The sequence below is a fragment of the Haliotis asinina genome, chromosome 14 (assembly GCF_037392515.1).
Source record: "Haliotis asinina isolate JCU_RB_2024 chromosome 14, JCU_Hal_asi_v2, whole genome shotgun sequence".
Lineage (NCBI taxonomy): Eukaryota > Metazoa > Mollusca > Gastropoda > Lepetellida > Haliotidae > Haliotis > Haliotis asinina.
In genome coordinates, this window is record NC_090293.1 from 8,289,916 (window position 1) to 8,313,462 (window position 23,547).

General features: G+C 42.6%; 1 protein-coding gene across 1 annotated transcript in view; it reads left to right on the forward strand.

Moving 5' to 3' along the window:
- Positions 1-23,441, forward strand: part of LOC137261587 (kinesin-like protein KIF3B) — a 37,549-nt gene extending 14,108 nt beyond the window's left edge. The window contains exons 8-23 of the mRNA XM_067799361.1: positions 10,187-10,266; positions 10,985-11,054; positions 11,541-11,633; positions 12,012-12,144; positions 12,811-12,898; positions 13,331-13,426; positions 13,762-13,978; positions 14,400-14,492; positions 14,897-15,001; positions 15,324-15,443; positions 18,009-18,127; positions 18,405-18,518; positions 18,967-19,072; positions 19,781-19,920; positions 20,076-20,135; positions 20,377-23,441. Of these exons, the coding sequence (XP_067655462.1) occupies positions 10,187-10,266; positions 10,985-11,054; positions 11,541-11,633; positions 12,012-12,144; positions 12,811-12,898; positions 13,331-13,426; positions 13,762-13,978; positions 14,400-14,492; positions 14,897-15,001; positions 15,324-15,443; positions 18,009-18,127; positions 18,405-18,518; positions 18,967-19,072; positions 19,781-19,920; positions 20,076-20,135; positions 20,377-20,449 (1,707 nt within the window). The 3' untranslated portion in view covers positions 20,450-23,441. The remainder of the gene's footprint in view (positions 1-10,186; positions 10,267-10,984; positions 11,055-11,540; positions 11,634-12,011; positions 12,145-12,810; positions 12,899-13,330; positions 13,427-13,761; positions 13,979-14,399; positions 14,493-14,896; positions 15,002-15,323; positions 15,444-18,008; positions 18,128-18,404; positions 18,519-18,966; positions 19,073-19,780; positions 19,921-20,075; positions 20,136-20,376) is intronic.
- The last annotated feature ends 106 nt before the right edge of the window (positions 23,442-23,547 follow it).

Genomic DNA, 23,547 nt, shown 5'->3' on the forward strand with positions numbered 1-23,547 from the left:
TAGCTAGGCCTTCCCCGAGTTTTTTTATCCAGTCTTTAACACCACCGCCACTTGGAGTTCCCCCGCCGCCGGCAGGCCCCACAGGTGTTCCCCCTGTCAGTGACACCACCAGGGTTGATATGATGAAACCCAATGCAGTTAGAATGCTGGCGATGGTGATCCCTTGCTCCCGGAACAATATCCGAATCCTGTTGGCTAAAGTTGTATCCTCATTTAGTATTCTATCGATTGTTTCCCGAATACGACTGATCTGGGATCGAAGCTGTTCACGATTCGCGGAAGCGGATTCCAATCGTGTACGTCTCTCGTCTTCTAAATCGCGTAGTCGTTCATTGATACGACGCTTCATATCATCGTTTTCAGTTTCGTTGAGTTTGGTTTTTTCCCTAGCGATGTGCTCGTCGATTTCGTTCAGTTTCCCCATGTTGTTCACGAGTTCTCCACGCACGCGTTTCACGGCTTCGTCTAAGCCGCGCAGTTCCCTTACCGGAAAGTCAAACCCCGGTAACGGTTTGTCCCAGTAGGTGCTCAACAGTTTTTCTATGCTGTCCGAGGCTTCTGTAGCACGCTGTGGTGTCATTTCATCTCTAATGGTGAGGTGGGATCTGGTAGCTTGCAGATCTTCTTTAACGACCTTAGGTATTGCACCACCGTAATCATTCATGTTTAGATTTGTACGGATAAATTCGACACCATGGCGGCTGGCTAGAGTTGACAAGGCCAGTGGTTTTTTATTGCTCTTGTTAAAGAGGTCAACCCCTGGGTCAGACTTAAGGCGTAGAACACCCTTTGTATCAATAAAAAAATTCTTATGGTATCGACCCTGTGGTTCAACGTAGTTTTTATCTCTTCTTAAACTTTCGTAATAATCATTTACCGTTGTTTCCAAAAGTTCTTGGTTCAATGGTGAACTAGTAAATGAGGTCTCCTGCTCATCGAATGCCTGGGCACTAGCGCCCGGCATCTCCGTCATATCTATATCTTCATCCATTAGTATTAAAAATATATTTCTTTTATATAACAATGTACGGCAGAAAATTAGATCCTTTCAGAAAATTGAGAGAGCCATTAGGTGCCAGAGCCGTGCGCCAGTCGGTGACCATCACCAACAATCCCAGCAAGATAGACCAGAATCAAACTCTGCTGGTTAGATTTCCAAACCTTGGTGAGAATGACCTCATTGTACCAGGCACTGTTCGACTGGCGTTCAATATCACGTTGACCTCCGACAACAACAAACGCGAGCTAGTGCGGAACGTGGGTCGAGCTATCATCAAGAAAACGACCGTCAAGATCAGCGGTAACGAGGTGCTGAGCATCGACGACAGCGACGTGTTTCACTGCTACAAGGATCTCTGGAAAAGCGAGGGAGAACGAGTCAATGATGTGTACCAGGGCATCAGCAAATCAACCCGGGCGCGCATAGGATACGTCTTCACGACAGACCAGCAAGACAAGCTATCGGACGGTGAAAAGGCCATCGCTCTAGCATACGGAAATCGATTCTGCGTGCCGCTCGACTTCGAGTTGCTCACGGGACACGCGCCGTTTTACCAGGCCGCGCTGGGTGATAGGCTCGAATACGAGCTCACGTTTAACGACTATAGTAAAGTAGTGCGTACGCCGAACGGTGATGAGGCTAGTTATGCCATAGACAACATCTCTCTTGAGTTCGACATGGTCACTAGCCCGGAGCTGGCCAGGCAGGTTCGAAGCCAGTACTCTGGGAAGATGGCCATCCTGTACGATCGCGTACTGAGGCATAGATCAGTCGTGCGAGATAAGAGCGACACTGTGTGGAATATCAACCTGAACGTGCCGGCGCGATCGATGAAAGGTATCCTGGTCGTCCCCGTGGAGGATTACGATCCATTCCGGAGGGACAGCGAGAAGTTTTTCAACCCCGAGATTGAAAAGGTGGAAGTGACCATCGAGGGCGTGCCCAACCAGCTGTTCAGTCATGGTATGAGACCACACCAGCAGTGGGATGAGATAAAAAAGCTACCAGTGGGGGACTACATAACAAAGGACCTGGACCTCGGCTCCGTGCAGATCGGTGAATACCTGACCACCAAGTATGCCCTATGGTTGGACATGCGATCCACGGATGATGATAAACTGCACGGCAGCGGGCGTCGTATAGATAACGGCAGCGAAGGGATAACCATCCAGATTACTAAGAAGGCTCAAACCGCTGGTAAGTTGAAATTATATCTGTACGTTATTATGGACGCGCAACTTAATATAGACAATGGGAGATTCGTGCAAGCCATCTACTAGTGGGGGAGACCCCCACACCCCCCGGGGGTACCCACAACTACCCACTGACCCACACTGCGCTATCATATGCGGGCAGACTGGCTGTGGGAAGACCGTTTTCGTGTTGGATATGTTGGAGGGTTACTACAAGGATGTGTTCGATAACATCGTTATCATGTGCCCTACTCTGAGCATGAATAAAACGTACGCGCGACCTTGGGTGATGACGGACCCGGACGTACACAAAATCGACCCTGGGACACGCATGCAGGACTGGTTGAAAGCTCTTCACGAGAAATTTAAAGGGGAACCGACGCTGTTCATACTGGACGACTGCAGCGCTAATCGCGAGATAACAAAAAAGAGAGACATGCTATCGTACCTGGCCTTCTCCGGCCGGCATGCAAATCACAGCGTCTGGGTGCTAACGCAGAAGTTCAACTCGGTGTTGAAAGACCTCAGGGAGCAGACGCGATGGGTAGCCTTATTTCACTGCAAGGACAGGGATTCGTTCGAGGAGTGTTTGAGAGAGAACGATGTGATGAGCAAATTAGAACGGGAACGGGTGAAGAAACAGCTCGCTGAAACTAAACACGCTAAGCTCGTTCTAAAAACCGACCAACCAGTAGCATATAGAGTATGCTAAAGCTAAGCAAAGCTAAGCTAAAGCTAAGCAAAGCTAAGCAAAAGCTAAGCAAAGCTATGATATTTGAAGTGTTTGTCGTGTGCAACTTAACCTTCATTTCTCTGTGTTTTGTCTGCATCGGGTATTATATAGTTAAAACTAAATCTTACTTGCTATATTATAAGATGGAGTGTGAGGAATTGCTCGAACAATTGTCGTTGGAGGGTTCCCCCACGCCGCCCGCAGGCCCCACTGATGACAAGCGAGAGAAACTGGTGGCGTTGGCTGTTGGCGGCAAAGCCAAACATTACTTTGGAGACTACACTCCGGATAAAATTAACAAAATGCCAGCCGAAGAAATCGATAAGCTGTACGCTAGATACGAGTCCCGGCTCGGAGCAGAAATGACAAAGACAATAGGATCGGCTATGACCCAGATATACACCGGTATTGTATCATACTTCTTTCCCATTCCACCAGAGCGCCGACTTTACCTGTGGGAGGACCTCGAGAAAGACCCTTTTATCGAACACGCCGTGAGCTCTATCAGCTGCGGGCTGTACCACAAATATGGTATGTTGTTGGCTCCAGTGACGGCGGCGATTATCACGGCAAAACATTGTCAATTTGAGAGAAAGAATAATAATAATAGTATAGATGTCCGAGGTGACGGAAGTGACACAGGAACCAGTGAGGGAAACCCCTCCCGAGGTGATACCCCCCACACCCCCAACAGTGAGGGAAGTGACCCCTTCACAAACAGTAACCAGGCAGAAGAATCCTAAGAGAGTAGCTGCCGGTAAAAAACGGTGGTGTAACCAACATAAAGTGGCCAACCCAACCCGACTGTTGTTGGCTGTAGGTGTAACTGCTGCCTTGGCTATCTCGTGGTTATACGTGGGGGTACCCTCCCACAGTGAGCCACCACCCAACAGTGAGCCCCCCACGCCGCCGGCAGGCCCCACTATTGACCCGCATATCATGTTATAATTTTAATATTTTATATCATATATATATAATGTCTGAGGGGAAAACGTTCGTCAACGACGCATACCACGCCACAGTGGTCGCCAGTCTAGCCGTAGGGTACGCTCGGTTGACTAAAATGGTGCTTAAACAACCAACTATCAAGCTAGATTTCAACCTGCAGGATATGGGTATGCTTATAATGAACCTTGGTATGGCGATGGCCACAAAAGACATCCTAGTAAAACAAGGAATAATACCTGATAATATAATGAAATAAATATAGGGATGGCCACGATAGCTATGATGGTCGGTGGGGCGTTAGTGAATGCCCTGGCATTTTCCGGGAGTAATTTCCTCTTCTCGAAACTACGAGATGATCACGCGGCTGAAATACAGGAAGAAAGGAAGCGGCACGATCTCGCTACTGAGAAATTACAAAGAGCACAGGCTGAGTACGCTAAAAAACGTCTCCAGAGGATCGATTTTATTAACGAACAACTACAGCGTGAAAACCATGCCGTTCAAACATTCAACGATATCGATGAAGCAATAAAAGAATACTATCTACTAACTGGTAAACGATTGGAACCGCTCAATAAACCCACACTCGCTCAGTACTACACACCATCCAAGGGACAAATGAATCGTGAACTGGGCTTCATAGTGTTGGGTATAGCAGCTACTGCGTTGGTTGCGAAGCAATTAAACTAAAACACCTATATAAGTAAACATGAGACCCGCTCCATACCGATGCGAATACATACTTATGGGGAAGACCGAGGCCTGTGGTAGGAAATGCAGGAATCAGGGGTTCTGTTGTTTCCATATGGGAAGTCCTAATTACACGTGTTCTGTGTGTGGTATCGGGGTTAAAGGGCACTACTGTCTATGTAAAGCTCACGGAGCGAACGTAGTCAGACATCAACTCATCTACAAGAATAAAAAAGGCTACATAAAAGAACGTAGGCGACTGCTCAAGATAGACTCCAGTGCGTGAAAGGGTTACCTCCCCTTACTGTGAACCAATTAGACATTGGTTCTCTTAGGTGTAAACACGATGTCTACTGTAAGCGAGCTCAAGCGGGTCGCAAAACAGAGAGGTGTTATCGGGTATTCTCGAATGCGGAAGTCAGCATTGTTGAGATTACTAGGTTTAGAAGCCCCTCCTACGGTAAAACAATTAAAAGCTCAAGCAAAACAGCTTGGACACACGGGTTATTCAAACCTGGGGAGAGCCGGGTTAACCGCATTGTTATCACATGCCCCCGTAGCACGTCCCACTGTAAAACAACTGAAAGCCGAGGCACACGATTTGGGTTTAGGCGGGTATTCCCGTATGAGAAAACCACAGCTTGTAGAATTATTACGACAGAATAGAGCTATTGACCTACAGTTCGTGCGCACTAAGCACGCCGTAGGCAACTATTTGGGAAGTTGGCGCATGCACGTTGATAGAAACATAGACATTACAGATATCAAGCCCCTGATAGCTGATAAGGTCAACCAGGAACTAAATAATCTAGGAAGTATCAAGTTTCAGATCACAGTGAAAATGTCGCTCGATAAGCAGGTTGGGAGTACCACTGAGTATGTTCAGCCTTACTTCCGAGGTCAACAAGAGGTCGTCACACATGCAGAGACCATTGACGCATCAATCGATACAAGTTTTCAGCAGATACGAGAATACCTAGAACGCTATACACACTTGGGGTCCGGGTGGGCTGTAGATAAAATCGATAATGTCTATCTAGACATAGCTAACTACGTGCCGTTCAGAGGCGGGTCATACCTAGCCTTGCCTCCCTACTATAGGAACAAACATGCCATAGTAAACGTTAAGAATAGAGGAAACGATTGCCTGAGGTTAGCTATCAGGTCAGCCTTATTTCCAGCTGGCACTCATTCAGATAGACTTTCTAGCTATCCCCAAGACGATGGGCTCAACTGGGATGGTATAGATGAACCCACCCCCATATCCCAGATCACTAAAGTAGAAAAACAGAATAATCTGGCTATAAATGTCTTTGGGTATGAAGGTAACACAACAATAGTACACAGGGTCAGCACGGTGAAGGATTGCCAAGTTATCAATATATTCATGATCCAGCGAGGTGAAAAGTATCACTACACGTGGATAAAACATCTCAGCCGGTTGTTGCACGACCAGTCGAAACACGTTGGGGAAAAACACTTTTGTGTACGATGCCTACACGGTTTCAGTCGAGCTGATTTATTAGAATCCCACCGGGATGATTGCCAAGGTGTGGGGCAGACGGCCATACGAGTCGACATGCCTAAGGAAGGTGAAAATATCCTAAAATTCAGTAACCACAAGAACCAAATGTCTGTACCTTATATTATATACGCCGACTTCGAAGCCTTAGTTGTGGGTGGGGATTCCCCCACACCCCCTAGTGGGGGTAGCTTCACCCACAAGACACAAGAGCATAAAGCCTGTTCGTTTGGATACATTGTCGTCCGTTGTGACGGGGAAACGAAAGCTCCGGTAGTGTATAGGGGCCCTGACGCGGCTGAAAGGTTTCTAAAGTGTTTGCAGGAGGAAGAAAAAATTATTAGGAATGCATTGTATAGAATCGCTCCCATGCGTATGACCCGAGCCGACAGGCTAGCTCACGCTAGTAGCACTAACTGTCACGTGTGCGACTCACCACTTAACGGTGATTCGGTGAGAGATCACTGCCACATAACTGGTAAGTATAGAGGCGCCGCTCACAACGCGTGCAACCTCAAGCTTAAAATCAACCCTAAGACAATAAACATCCCCGTTGTCTTTCACAACTTGAGAGGGTACGACTCACACTTGATCATGCAGGCCATCGCGAAAATCGATGGTAATATAACGTGCATCCCCAACAACATGGAGAGATACATCTCCTTCAGCTTAAACGGACTTAGGTTCATTGACTCGTTTCAGTTCCTCCTGTCGTCACTCGACAGTCTGGTCAAGGCCAACAATACCTTCCCTATCACCGATCGATACACAGACGCCGAGACTAGACCCCTGCTTATGAGGAAGGGTGTGTACCCCTATGAGTACATAGATAGTTGGGCCAAGTTCACCGAGACCAGACTACCCCCTATTGACTGCTTTTATAGCAAGCTGAATGAGGCGTCCGTCTCACGAGATGATTACTCGCACGCGACTAACGTATGGAATAAACTGGGTTGTAAGAACCTGGGTGATTATCACGACCTGTACTTGAGGACAGATGTACTGCTGTTAGCCGACGTGTTTGAAACGTTCAGGCGGACTTGTTTAAAGCAGTATAAACTCGACCCCGCATGGTATTACACCAGCCCAGGTCTGTCGTGGGACGCCTTGCTTAAAAAGACCGGAGTTAATTTGGAATTGCTCACAGATTACGACATGCACCTATTCATTGAGAAAGGCTTGCGAGGTGGGATTTCCATGGCATCCAAACGATACGCGAAAGCAAATAATCAATACGTGAAAGGTTACGATCCTAACAAACCAACCAATCACATTCTCTACCTCGACGCAAACAACCTGTACGGCTGGGCCATGAGTCAGTATCTACCTACAGGGGGATTCGAATGGGTACCCCACGTTGATGTTATGGAGGTTGCACCAGATTCGAACAAAGGTTATATCCTCGAGGTTGACTTAGAGTATCCCAAGGAATTACACACATCACACAACAGCTACCCCCTGGCCCCCGAACGTATGAGGGTTAACCCAGACTGGATGTCTGAGTACCAACATAACTTGTCAGGTGGGCGTGTGACAGACGTTGAAAAACTCGTGCCTAACTTAATGAATAAGACCAAGTACATCGTTCACTATCGCAACCTACAGCTGTACCTGTCGTTGGGTATGAGGCTGACCAAAATACACAGGGTGCTCATGTTCGACCAGAGTCCATGGATGGAGCCCTACATCAGAATGAACACAGACCTACGAAAAAAAGCCACCAGTGATTTTGAGAAAAATCTCTACAAGCTCATGAACAACTCGGTGTTTGGTAAGACTATGGAGAACCTGAGGAAACGCGTGACCGTGAAGCTGGTTCGGTCGAGTGAGGAAGACAAGCTCAGGAGATTGATAGCCAGTCCGGCATTCAACCGTAGTAAGATATTCACAGACAACCTGGTTGCCCTACACATGAAGAAAAGTCACATAAAATTCAACCGGCCTGTTTACGTGGGGATGAGCATCCTCGATTTATCCAAACACCTGATGTACGACTTTTACTACAACGAGCTCAAGAAACAGTACGGCGACAGGTGTGAAGTGCTGTACACTGACACGGATTCCCTGCTGATGGAGATTCGAACCGAGGACGTGTACGAGGACATGAAAAAACACCTCGATTTATACGACACCAGCGATTACCCTAAGACCCATGCCATACACAGTACTGTAAATAAAAAGGTCCTAGGTAAGATGAAGGACGAGTGTGCTGGCACGCCCATAGCCGAGTACATAGGTTTGAGACCTAAGATGTACTCCATACTGAAAGCCGACAATAGTGAGATCCGGAAGGCTAAGGGGGTTAAGAAGTATGTGGTGAAACAACACATCAAACACGCCAGATTCAAGGAAGCCCTGTTCAAGACCCGTACCTTTAGACATAAAATGAACACACTTAGAAGTGATGGACATAAGATATACGGACTGACTATAAACAAGACGTCCCTGTCGCCTATGGACACGAAACGTTGGATAGCTATTGATGGTATAAACACATACGCGTATGGACATGAAAAAATTTGAGGCTATTTACTACAGCCCGCGTGGGTACTGGAAAGGAGCTAGCGCAGTAGATAAGCTAGCTAAAATAGCGCGAGTACCCCCGGAGGAAGCCAAAGCGTGGCTTGAAAAACAAGCCCTGTGGCAGATCTATTTGCCGGCACCACGCTACGTGCCTAGAAGGAGGTTCGGTATTAACATACCTAATAGCGTTCACCAGGCAGACCTACTGTTCCTACCCCACGACAAGAGGTACAAGTATGCCTTAACCGTAGTTGATATAGCCAGTCGTTACAAGGAAGCCGAACCCTTGACCACGAAAGATTCGGCCCAGGTAGCCAGAGGATTCGAACGCATATACAAACGCAGCCCGCTGACGTGGCCAACAGAGCTGCAAGTTGACCCCGGACGGGAGTTCATGGGTGCCGTGTCACAACTGCTAGCCAAACACGATACAAAGGTCAGGCGTGGCACGGCTGGAGCCCATCACAGCCAAGCCATAGTTGAGAGGTTTAATAGGACTTTGGCTGAGCGCTTGTTCGGCCATCAGTATGCTAGGGAGATGGCCACCCCTGGAAAACGATCAACTGAATGGGTCACGAGGTTACCCAAGGTGGTGTCGGCAATCAACCATGAAGTCACCCGTCTCACCGGTAAGAAACCGGCAGACGCTATCAAACTAAAATCAATAGTTGCAGAGTCGGCCGCTCCATTGCGTGGGAAGGAGAAACAGATACCAGACAGGGCCCTAGTGAGGTATCTATACCAGCCGGGGGAACACGAGGGCGATAGCCGTAAGCGAGCCACCGATCCTATATGGTCAGTCAAAACTTACAACATAGATAAAGTGGATATGAAAGCCGACGAACCTAACTTGTACTACTTGAGGGATGGGCCGGGTAGGGGGTTTGTAAGAGAAGAATTATTGATCGTACCGTACGGCACAGTGTTACCTCCTACCAAGGCACAGTAATTACCGCCAACATTTTTGTAGTAGGGGTAATAGTAGCAAGAGCTAATGGCCCAACCAAAGCCTTATTTACTAAATAAGGCTTTGTAGAGACATTTCTTGAAAGTGGTCCAGAACTATCATTCCCTATACTACTTTGAATATATATTATCTAAATACAAAAATAAGAATATTTGAAAAAGTCGATATGAATCAACAAAACAACTTTATCACAGATTCAAAGCCAAAGGTAATAAGTTTGGAATTTGGAGTAAATCACAGTGTCAGGACCATTATGCTGTGTTTTCACGTTTGAAAGATATGCACGATACCGTAGGAAATAATTTAGAAAGTGTACCAGATATGCACCACAGTAATGGTGTACAGTTTCAAAATTATTTACAGACATATTTATCTGAAGAAAGTAATGTTTTATTGTTACCTGTATACATGAATAGTGATGTCCAGGTGCATATACGAAACGAAACACAAGCTTACTGATACACCATAAAATTCTATTCAGCTCTCTAAATGTACTCTGACATTTTTCTACTACTCCTGTATTGAAAATCTCCTGTATCTGGAGCTTTGGTTTCCCATATACAGAACAGTCTTTCTTGCTGAACTGTGCAGGTTTTGCTGTCTGTTTCAGGATTTATCTTCCTTTGTCACGAAGAGTGTTAAGGAAATTGAACATGTGATGAATGTTGGAAACCAGAATAGATCTGTTGGGTGAGATTTGATGTTCTTTGCCTTATTTTTTTCTGTTTTTCACTAAGTCATATATGATGAGTATTGGAAACCATACGAGATCTGTAAAATGAGATATTTACTCTCCTTCTTGAGGCAGTCTCATCAATTACTGAACTTGCTTGAGGATGAATCTTCAAAAATGGTCCTGTTGATTGTTTCTGTGGGCTGACATTGTCTACCTGGAGTATTACTGAATGTGGCTCTAACCAAGAAAAAATGCTGATCATTTGCTCATGATATCTATCAAGAGAATGTTTGTTTTAACAGGTTTCCATCATAGTGCTAGAATTTTGCTAACTGCTTTGGTTGCATTACAAAATTTCTGACAGGTCAGACACTCGTGAAGAAGTGGGTTTGAATTGGTGTTCAGTAATCCATGCTTCTCATAAAAGGCGACTAATTGGATCGTGTGGTCAACTGGTTCTTGAAAACGATACAAGAACCTGTATTGAAACGTTGTGCTCTTGAATTAAAGAATTTATCCATATATTCTTGTTCTATCTTACTTTCAACTTCTAAATATGTCACTTCTAAACATTCCCCTTTGAATACAGCTGAGTGTGGCAATAAACAACAATCCAGCCAACCAAACGACAGGTCAGATCTATTTTTGAAAGCGTTAGAGACATATGACATACATTATGCACCTTGGATGCACGGAATAGTTTTGATGGATAAATGATATTTGTGATTTCAGCGCAACCAATATGAATGAGCACAGTTCCCGATCTCACGCCATCTTTATCGTCACTGTTGAATGCAGCGAGGTATGACACAACTGAATCAGATTGTCTTTTTATTGTTAGTCTGAACACATGTAGGTTTTGTGTTGATGTGTACTTCAGTATTGGATCATCTTGTAGGTTTTGTTTGTGTTACAACTGATGTATGTAACATATACGTTGCTACCTGCATGGTCAACTCCCTGGACAGTAAACTGTTTCTCCCTTTGATATCTGTAGCAACTTGACACGTATGCAACATCTGAATCATTATGAAGTGTCTGCACCCTTTAGAGTTCAATTGCAAATTGTTTTAATATTTACATATGAGGTTTTGCTTGAATAACAAACAAATCATCTCTGATCTTTGTGCTATAATTAACTGATAATTAACCTTTTGTCCATGCTTACATATCACATTTTTGCTCGTAACTTTCTGCTGGTTCTGAAAAGATATATACATATATGCTCATGCACAATTATGTGTTTAAAGTACGAAGATGTAAAGAATTCTACATTGTTTGATTTCAGTTGGGAGTAGATGGCGAGAACCATATCCGTGTTGGCAAGTTGAACATGGTGGATTTAGCTGGCAGCGAGCGTCAGGCCAAGACTGGAGCAACGGTCAGTATATGTTGTAGTCTTTGTGGTGTCTGTAGGGATCCTGGGTTAGAACTGGTCCTCTACCTTGTCATTTTACTTGATGAGGTATTAGCCTTGAACACAAGGTTGATTGTCATCATATCCTGTGGGTTGGTGCTCATACCTTCAGCCACATGATTGTCTTGTCAACACAGACTGCTATTGTATAACTGAAATATACCCGAGTATAGAGTTGACTGACAAGAGACTTGTTATCACATAGTGAAGTGTTGCTTCCTATTGTTGCCCTGGTCTGCAGATGGTCACATGTTGACATCCAATTAATGCTACATTGTTGTGAAACAGATGTATGCTCACAGCTTGATGAAGATGTTGAACTATTGTCTGTTATTTTGTCAGGGTGATCGGCTGAAGGAGGCTACCAAAATCAACCTGTCCCTTTCCGCCCTGGGTAATGTCATCTCGGCTTTGGTTGATGGGAAGTGTTCTCATATCCCCTACAGAGATTCCAAGCTCACCAGACTTTTGCAGGGTAGGTAGAGATACCATGAACATTAGGAGGCACAGCTGTCAAAGGTGCAGCTATAGTTAATGATTTGATGATGCTTCTAGGTTGTGATACCTTTTGTCTCAAAACTTTATTACATGACCATTGAAACTCTTAAAAAATTGGGGGAAAATGAAGTGTGAGCTTAAAGGTTGTGTGCATGTGCACACAGACACACACAAGCACACAGACACACACAAGCACACAGACACACACACGCACGCACACACTTCCTCGAGTGTGCACCAGATTCTTTTTCATAGAGGTCCTACAAGCACTAAAATGTCATTTTTTTAATTCCTTCGACAGTAGTAAATATACTTAAAGAAAATATTTTTTAACCAAAAACCAGCATTTTTCCTGGTAGGATTAAAACACAGAAGAAAATATGTGGTTTTCATGTTTGTGGCATTTCATTAATAGCTGCTCCTGTTTCATTCATTCTGAACCAGACCTGATTTTTACTAGCCGCTGTCCTGGACTAGTAGAAAACAATGTTTACTCACTTAACCATCCTGAAAGTGAAGAGCTGTCAAATGTATGTGCATTTGGAATGGAGAGCGCTTAATGTGCTCTCCAAGAATTTAACCAGTAAACTGGCAAAAGGCAAAAGGACTATAACAGCGATACAATCGTCTGCCATCATTTCAGATTCCCTCGGAGGCAATGCACGCACAGTGATGGTGGCCAACATCGGTCCAGCCAGCTACAACTATGATGAATCTATCACTACCCTCAGGTGTGTAGTATAAACGTGTGAATATGTCACTAATGTAATCCTGATTATCAGCTGGCCATGATAAGACGATGTACTAGAAATGTTTCAGAGAAAGTCAGGAGAAAGTGTTCTGCAACAGCATACTATGTCCTGCTGATCTAACACTTCTTTCCTTAGGGCAACATGCAATCACAGTGTCATACAGTGTTCTGATCATGGAGGGTCATGCTGGTAATGATCATTAACTGGCTTGTAGATCCTATTGTGTGCCTTTGAGATATCATGTAACCACAGTGACAGTTCTGACAAAATATTACAAAGACAAGAAGTAGCCCTGAAATGATGAAATTTTGCATGAATTATTTTCTTCTTCAGATATTATTGAATCACGGATACAGTTTGTGCACATGCATGTACTGTCTGTTTGATTAACATTTTTTTGTTTTTATAAAGGTATGCCAACAGAGCAAAGAATATTAAGAATATCCCCAAGATCAACGAAGACCCGAAGGATGCTCTACTAAGGGAGTTTCAGGAGGAGATTGCCAGGTAGGTTCTGAGGTGGACAAATGAGGTTATTCGTGCTTGTGACTCCTGCGTTCAGTCAGTCACTGATTATCAGGTATATAGGTAGAAGCAGCAGAGGTAGGCTGAAGTTGTCAGTGTGTCGTACTGTCTATCCAACATACTAAAAGATTGACTATGGTTTTATGCCACTGTCTCCAGCATTCTTGAAAAGTATTGGTATGTGAGACCAGAGGTGGATTAGATAAAGTTGACACATTGTACCCATTGGCTTATCAGTCGTTTGTGCTCTGTTTTACAGCGAAACTCTTTGACTAATAAAAAAAAGTAATATGACACAAGGTGTAACTCTACTTCAGATTGAAGAACCAACTGGACTCTAAGGGAGGACCAAAGAAGAGAAAGAGGAGGAAAGTGAAAAGAGACAGAAATGGTGAAATAGTAGAAGGGAGTGATGATGAAGATGAGGATGGAGGTGATGGGGAGGATGATGTAGAGTCATATATGAATGCACAACAGGAGAAACTGGAGCTGGAGAAGAAGGCTATCCTCAATGATCAGAGCATCATGGCAGAGGTATGTGTTGAGTATCAAGGGGTTTGATAAGTCCTCGGCATTTTATTGCTGGTTGTAAGAACAAACCTAATTTGATCATTGATTTGGAATGTTGCTGCCCCATCATGTGGATTGTTGCACACAATTAATACACTGGTCTACCTAATAATGGCAAGTGCAGTATTTTTTCAGCACACTCAGTGCTCTCAATTTGCTGAAACACAGCATACAAAGAGGTAGCTGGACAAGTAAGGCAGGTTGTTTTTACCTACTGGCTAAACAGTGCACAAATGTGGAATAACTATGTGAAAATTAGGCCTCAATAGTTTCTGTAAAATTTCACAAAATTTCACTTTGTTCAGGGCACTTGATTACTTGTATATTGGTCTAGAAGTTGGCCAGGGGCATGCACTGAGATGTGATTCATGATGTTTTCTTGAAGGAGAAAGAGAGAATACTGCAAGAGATGAGGGCGAAAGAGGAGATGTTGAAACAGGAGAAGGATCAAACTGATGCCCTTGCTGGGAAGATCAAGGTGAGGCTGCGTGTAGTCACAGAGACCATGCCTTGGCCAGGCTTCCACATGAAGACTTCCTGAAGTCAACCTTTTTTCATAAAATTTGATTTCCTACCTCATTCTAAATACTCTTTTGGAAATAGCAATGACTATATTCAGCTGCTTACGTTGATACAAGTATAGGTAACAGAATATCAAGCTATATTCAACTTTTTCTCAAATTTAAATGAAATTTATCACATTCTTTTTTCAAAACCATCTCAAGGTCGGGTTTCAACTATACATTGCAGAGATGAAAGAAACCCAGTTGTCATCATGTTTTGTGATTTCTACGGGTTTATCAAACTAAGGTTTCATTTTCAGTTTGTTTTGGGAGTTTTTAACTCTGCATGTCAAATTATGGCTAAACATTTATGCCTCAGGCTATGGAGAGCAAGCTATTGATGGGAGGGAAGAACATTGTTGACCACACCAACGAGCAGCAGAGAGCCCTGGAGCAGAGGAGACAGGAGATAGCGGACAGAAAGGTCAGTCTTTGGTATCAGCTGGAAGAAGTTTGAGGTGACGCATCATCCACTAAACATTAAAGCTCCAAGTAAAGCAGGCCTTGAACATTTCAACTTTGGGGTATGGTCATGTTGATAGTAAACCTAGAACAATATATCAGGGTGATTTGGAGATTAGAACCTTTAAGGACACAACAAGCACAGCACTATCACAACATGGCTTTGACATCTGGGCTTAGTCAGACTGGAATATTTATTTACAGTTATATAGCTATTACATAGTTAAATGTGGTTGTAAACAAATAAGCAAGAAAATTGAAACCTCTGTTTGGATCTTTCACAGAAAGTGGAACGTGAGATCCAGCAGAAGTTGGAAGAGAAAGAGGAGTCGGCCGAGGAGATCAAGGGCACTTATGCCTCCCTGCAGCAGGAGGTTGATGTCAAGACGAAGAAGCTGAAGAAGGTCAGGATTCGATTGCTAGTGTTTATGTCACACTGACTAATTGTTGAGCAATAGTTAGGTCACACCGACACTGCAGATTCAATCACCAGCACTCTGCCTATATAACACATAATAATAATAATAATAACAATAATAATAATAATAATAATAATAATAAAAACATACCACCGCAACCTCTCCATGTGCTGGATAGACTACAAAAAGGCATATGACTCTGTCCCTCACGAATGGATTCTGAAGTCTCTTCAGTGTATTGACCTCCCTGAGCGACTACTTGATTTACTCAAGTCTTTAATGAGCTGCTGGTCGACTCAACTTGAGATGTACTCGCAAGGAGAGGTGCAGACTTCGGAATCTATTCCAATCAGAAGGGGAATTTTCCAGGGGGACTCCTTCAGTCCTTTGCTTTTTTGTCTGTCTCTGAATCCTTTGAGTTTCCTGCTCAATAGGAAGGAAGGTTACCATCCCGGACCTCCTCAGCACAGATCCCCAACACCTCTTACTCATCTCCTCTATATGGATGACATCGAGCTCCTTGCCAAAGGAGAGACCAATTTGAAAGAACAGGTTCTCCTTGTCGAGTCCTTCTCTAATGATATTGGCATGACATTTGGACTCGACAAATGTAATACTCTTCATCTGAAACGTGGCAAGGTAACTATTGATGGATCGGTCAAGTTACAAGGGGGAGGAGTTATTGAGCATCTTGTGGAAGATCAGGCCTACACCTATCTTGGAATGCAAGTTCGAGACACGCTCCAGAATGCCCAGATTCAAGATAAACTTCGGGCCGAGTATAAATCTCGTTTAAAGAAAATCTGGAGTTCAGAGCTAAATGCTCGAAACAAAGTCAAAGCCACCAATACCTTTGCTGTGCCAGTCCTCTCCTATTCCTTTGGAGTAGTTGATTGGACAAAACAAGACATCCAGAATCTTGACCGCCTGACCAGAAGGATCATGTCTGATAACAGAGCACACCACCCTCGTTCCTCTCTTAATCGTTTATATATGCCAATCAATTCTGGAGGTCGGGGTTTGATTAATGTGGAAGCTCTTCATGACAGAATGTTATTGTGTACTTTTGCACATATTTATTTGTCAGATGATCCTCTGGTGATGCACGTCAAGATTCATGATGAAAGCAAGGAATTCCACAGCTACTTTAAGCGTGCCAAGGTTGTTGGACACAATTTGAAATTTGAAGTTGATTTTGTTGATGGCGATGTACTGCTGGACGGTACAGTGATGGGAGTAAACCAGGTGAAGTCTTTCACCAAGTCTGCCCAGAGTCGGTCCTTCTGTCTGAGAAGCCATTGCATCGTGTGTATATGCAGTGTATGGAACAGAACAGCAATCCAACCGACTCCTTCGCCTGGATGAAGTCGGCTGGTCTCAAATGTGAAACTGAGGGCTTCCTTTTTGCTGCTCAGGACCAGTCACTTCCCACTCGCAATCGCCAGAATGTGATTCTTCAAGAAAATATCAATATGAAATGTCGTCTTTGCAATGAATTTACAGAGACTGTCCAACACCTTGTCAGTGGATGCCCTTCCTTGGCACAAACAGCATATCTTAAAAGACATGATGGCATGGCTCGCTGCTTTTATTATCGTCTCCGCCATGCCTGTGGCTTTGACTCTGAGGTCCATCCATGGTACGACCCTGAACATGTCCAGGGCGTCCTGGAAAATGATGCTTTTAAACTTCTCTGGAATAGGCCAATATACAGCCTGAGACGAATTCCAGCCAACAAACCTGATCTTGTCCTTGTTGATAAAGCCAATGAAATTATTTATATCATAGAATTTTCTGTCCCTTTTGACAGCAATGTGATTGGCAAGATTCAGGAAAAGCATGATAAATATGCGGACCTCGCCTTTGAAATGTCTCGCTTGCATCCCAAGTACACTGTCGTCAGGCTCCCCATTGTTCTCGGTGCCCTTGGTTTGGTACCTCCTGATCTCTTGGCGCAGATGAGGAGAGTGCCCGGGTTCTCCACCGGGAGCACAGCCCTTCTGACAATCTGGGTAATGCAGAAGGCTGCAGTGTTGGGGAGCCTCCATATTCTCCGGAAAGTTCTTGGTGGGTTCGACTAGGCAGTGTTTCCTGGGAGAAGTCCCATTCGCTGTCTGGGCTGCGTGTAGAGGGGGTGAGGGCCCTGAGCTGATGATGAGCTTGACCAGCCTGACTGTGCCAGGATCACCCAAACCCTCTCTGCTGCATTTCTATCTCAATCTGTAAAAAAAATAAAATAATGATGATAATAAAAGTATTTGTATAGCGCTGACTTCCATCACACAAGGGAAATGCTGGGAAGTGCTGACAAATCACAGTTTGGTATCATTGTAAACCCTTTCATTCTTTATATCTAACATAGGCAGTTGGGTAGCCTAGTGGTTAAGGTGTTAGCCAAGACCTGGGTTTGATTCCACACATGGGCACAGTGTGTGAAGCCCATTTCTGGTGTCCACTATCATGATATTGCTGGAATATTGCTAAAAGCAGTATAACTAATCTCCCTCACTTACATCTAGCACATTAACGTCAGTTCTTGTGTTCCTACAGTTGTTCAGCAAGCTGCAGCAAACCAAGCAGGAGATCCAAGACATGCAAGAAGAACATGTCAAGGAACGCCAGGAACTGGAACAGACACAGATGGAACTCACCAGAGAACTCAAACTCAAGTAAGATTTAGCAAGTTTTTTAAGTTCCTAAAATTTGAACTTGCTGGACTTCATAAGTCCTCAAGATTACGTCTGGACTATGGGAATAGAATTTGATGCAATATGGACTGATGGCATTCCTGGAATAACTCTGTCACTGGATTGTCTGGCCTATATTGCATTATTTGCAGGCCACAGCCAAATGGCTGGAGTATTGCAAATGCATCATTAACAAAAGCACACTTGCGTTCATATGAAACGTCTGTGTCATTGAATTCTGTGATTTGCCATGTTACAGACTGCTGATCATTGAGAACTTCATCCCACACGAGGAGAAGAACAAGGTTCTCAACAGAGCTTACTTCGATGAGGATGATGACTCATGGCATTTGAAACCCATCACCAACAAGAAGTAGGTGCACTTCACTTACTCCTGATGGTTAACCCAAGGGGTTTGTTTTCTGGCACAACTGCTCAGAACTAAGCACCCTTTGACATTGTGTTAATTTGTTCAAAATGTTCAACAGCTTGTAAAGCCTTTTCCTCTGCACTGGTCATGTTGTCAGTGAAATAATAGTCAATTCTATAAAGCCAATACACCACAAAACTGCTTTCACTCACTGATTTAATGCTCAAAACAAATACTGTCTGTAATTTGATTAATAAAATACACACATAAATGAATGTGATGTATTTTTCTTCTTGTCATTTATTCCTGTCTATTTGCATCATGAAAAAATTGCTGGTGATGAGTAGATTTAGACTCAGCATTGAATATTGCAAATTTAGCTAAGACTCGGAACTTCTTTGTATTGAAGCAGGTACTGAGTTATGTCTTTATGTTTGTTTTTCTCCCGCAGTACCCAGTCAATGGCAAAACGTCCAGTCTCTGCTCTCGGCAACAGGCGACCAATTTCAGACTTTGCCAAAGTTTCTGCCGCAATGAAAGGCAACCCTCGATTCAAGGTAACCAACTTGTGCGCTATTAATTACTGTATATCTGTTCAAGTTCTTTTGCTTCCATATAGCATACAAGGATTATCTACCTTTGATATCGCTGACTCATCAAATCCTACCAGTTTCAGAAATGAATGGAGCATATACTCCACATCTCTGCACAAACCCACAAAATGTTTGTAGCATATCATTCCCACATGAGTACCTGATCTCATGCATCTACAAAGAGGTTCTAAATAAGCAGAATTGGTCAAGTTTAAATATCTCCTTGACATGTCAGGGAACACCCATGTCCTAGTCATGATAGGCACCATTGTTGTCACACAGAGTTGTGTCCATACATATCCCATGACAATGGATGGTGGGGTAGTCAAGTAGTTAAGGTGTCCGCTCATCATGCCAAAGACCCAGGTTTGATTCTGGTGCCCCTCGTGATATTGCTGGAATATTGCTATAAGCACCGTAAAACTGAGCTCACTGATGTGAAAATATCATGGATCAAAATATTAATCCCAGATTTTATCTGACCATATTTTTAAGTTTGTCAGCACCACCAAATTGGTAAATGTTCAAGATGTGAACCAGTGCTGGATTTCCTCCTTGGCGTGAATTGTAGACCACCTAGACTGTGTGCTAAATTAAGCACAGTCTGTCCATCATACCTCCTCTCCTTCACACATGGCCATGTTCAGTATTAAACCCCAGAATTTGTTTCAGGGAGAAAATATTCTGGAGATTGAGATGGACATGCCCAACAGGACGACCCGTGACTACGAAGGCCCAGCGGTGGCCCCACGCGTCCAGGCTGCCTTGGATGCCGCCCTGCAGGACGAGGATGACCTGGACATAGACGGAAGGTCAGTGCTAATAACACATGGGCTGGAAAATCAGACTGCAGATGTATTCAAATATATGTTAGGCCAAAGCAGCAGGATGATGCTGTGTTGATTAAAGGAATGCAAGCTATTAATGCTGACAAAGGTGTTACTAATTTCACCTTTTTCTCCTCCAGTCCAAGTATCTTCAGTTCACGTCCCAAGTCAGGCAAGAGGAGAGAAAAGACTACTGCAAGGTGAGGTGCTGCTGAACATTTTTGGTACTCTTCATGATTCTGTCATAATGAGGAGTAATGATGTTCTTTTGTTTCATATTACTGACATTTTCTTCAATCAGATTTATTGCAAGAATTAGTCCATGTTTTATTATATATGGGATGAATGATGTAACTAATTCATGGATGGTCAGAGCGTCATGCAGAATGACTGAAAACAAAAGAGCACTCTCCAATCTTACACATATGTGTTTTGTTTCAGACCACGTACAGCTAAGAAGCTTGGGATCAGTGACCCGAAATATCCAACTTCCAGAGGCCTGGTTCCAAAATGATGACTTCAGTGCAGGCAAACCATAACTGCTCTTTCTACAATTCCAGCTGACATATTTCCAATTCTGTTTCTGAGAATTTCACTCTGTACCACTTTCAGAAGTAGTGTCAGAGTATATATTGATGTCTGGCAAGATGCGAACTCCCTATTCTAGTCTTTGAGTGGGCTGTACACTGTCTACTCCTTCTTCTCTGCAAGTCAGCCATGTGATTCATCAGCGTAAGACAGCGTGGTCTTTACCCAAGCATTTCTATCAGCCTAGCTTCTGAAGATATTGGTTCAAAAACATTACTTGGTAATGCTTTTTGCCTTCGTGGTAGATTTGTAATTGATGACATACTTGAATTCTGTATGTAATCATGCAGTTTGGTCTTGTCCTTTGATCAAACTGTTTGATGTTTTGAGTTCTTTTGAAAACCTGGTAAAATTCAGGGGGTGGGACATTGAGGAATACGACTTAAAAGTGAGAATGGGGAGAGGATGAATCCTCCCAGTGGCACCGATTGTCTGGGTATAAAAGCAGAGCAACATTCGAATAGTTCCAGACATTGCAAGAAACAAACTTTATTTCATGGTAGATCTTGTCTTGATCATGTGTAAAGGATCAATAGCTTATGCATTTTTGGTGGGAGAGCCTTAGACATGGTATCTAGTTACCCTCATATCAGCGGTTTGTGAAGCATCAATCAGAAACTACTACAAAATCATGGGGTTATTTTCATGTTTTAGGTACAGTCAAGTTTTCTGTGTTGCATTTCTGTGATTAGAATTATTCTGTTTAAACTAATTTGACATAATTTTGTTTGTAGATGTCCTGACAAAGAATTTTATAACATAAATTTGATCAGCAGGTCATGTTTTTTTTCAATGACTGATGTTACATTTTGGCTGAATAGACTGTATGCAACCAGTGTGATATGACTATATGATTTTTCACAGCGTTTGAGTTTTCATCTGTCAAATTAGTGAAGTGCTAAGACTGTCATCTTTGTTGATCTGTTCATTAGCATGTCCATTTGCCTAAACATTGCAGGTGTAACATTAGCATAATGTGAGTCTACCTCAGTTGAAGTTAGTGCAAAGGTTAGTGATTCTGTAACATGTTCTCAAAATGTCCTACTTTCAGTGTTGCTGAAGCTAAATATTTATTGATACAATGCATCTGCAGTCAACCTTGGATAAAACATAGTTATGTAGGTCACAGCAACAGATGGTCCTATGGTAAATGGGGATTATATTGTGAGAATCATATATGACATGAACTTCACAATCTCATGGATTTGGTAATATCCAGAGTTGCCTACACTTGTTGTCATGGCTACGTGTACATATTAGCTCAGGAGTATCTTGTCAGCAATGTAAATTATGTGGATATTTGACGTACAATGATTGTCCGTGTTAAGCACATTAAATCTGTAACAAATGTTTCTTCACAGTAAGCATAAACTGTAAGTATAAACTGTAAGTTTGTTCCAATAAGTAAGCATTGTAATCAATGCTTCAGTGTGAATTTGTGTTTCATATTCTTGCTCTCTTTCTACACACTGTTTAAAGGTTGTCGCCAGTTTTGTTCGTTGAGGCAGTTGTGTGTGTTCAAATCAAATCTTTCACAAAATTAGATAATTGTGTCGCTCAACCTAATTAATTTGTCATTAGTCATTCCATTTGTATGCAAAATGTTTTATTTTTCAAGCTTGTTTACCATCACTCGAGAGTTTCTTATTTTAGTATATTTATTTGTCCTACACACTTGTTGTCAATGCTGTGTATATGTATTTAATTCTGTGGAAGGTGAAGATATGTAAGGTTAAACCATTTCAGTAATATATGTGTAATAATTGGGTATTTATTAAATGTTAATGTGTTGATACATTCAGGATAACTGTCATGCTGAATAACAGTATGTTGTAGATAACGTGTGGATTACAATCTGTTCATATTTTGATTGACACTTGTATGAATAACATTCGATTATTGAAAACTTGATAGACACACGTACATTCTGTGATTGTCACATGTAAGGATAACATTGTTACATTCTGTTGTTGATCTAGACACATGAAATACATTCTGTTATTGACACTTTTATTGACACATGTTCATTTCACAGTGCTATATCAGGTGTTATGTGATCAGCAAGTAATCATTGTATTTTTACTTGCACTATTCACACTGTAAGTAATAAAATTTTCTTAATCAGGATTTCTTTAATATTCTAAAACACGAAAGCACATATATTGTGTTTCTTAAACCACCAGACAGAAGCTCACTTTTCTTGTGGTTAATGTACAGTTAAGACTTCCCAACGTGTTTGTTTTCATAGCATATTCCTGCACCGTCATAATGTTGTTACCTTGATGGTTGGAGTTAACAGTGACTAAGTATTATTTGCATTCTTGAATATCAGTAGACTTGGATGTATTGCTGCTATTATGTATTTCATAGCGTATTGGTGTGTGTTATTTTTTGTCATGTTATATTTTTGAGTGAATTAATTTGCAAAGAAAAGATATATTTCACAAGTTGAATCAAAATATTGAGAAAATTTTTACTCAGATGAATTGGGTGGAATTTTATTAATAACTTCATTACCAACATGAACTTCTGGAAAATCGCTGAAAAAATGTTACAGGTGGATATATTCTACATCCAAAGAAACCCATTTATTATTTAAGAATTTGAGATTTTTGTTGCACTTAAATATTATTTCTTGTAGAGATGAAATAGATCTTACCTTTGCTCATTTAAGTTTTGTTTAGATGCTTTTGCATTTCTTGTACTGTTACATCTCGGTTTGATTATTCCGTCCATATGTTTACTGCATTATTATATGTTTACACTTTTCATGTGTTACCAAGGTTACTATTTATATATTATTTATGACTAAATTTGTAACAAGATAGTTTAACGTCCACATGTGAAAATTTGAGGAACGCCTTTTATGTGAGCTTCATATCTCAGTCTACTGTGAAAATAAAACAATATGAACACTGTGACGGTCTTTTGATCCTTTCTGCAGCGCTTCCATTTAATGTCTATGATGCTTGGAATAAGAAATGTGTGAAACTGTCAATTAATGTTTGTTTGTGCTACGTTTGA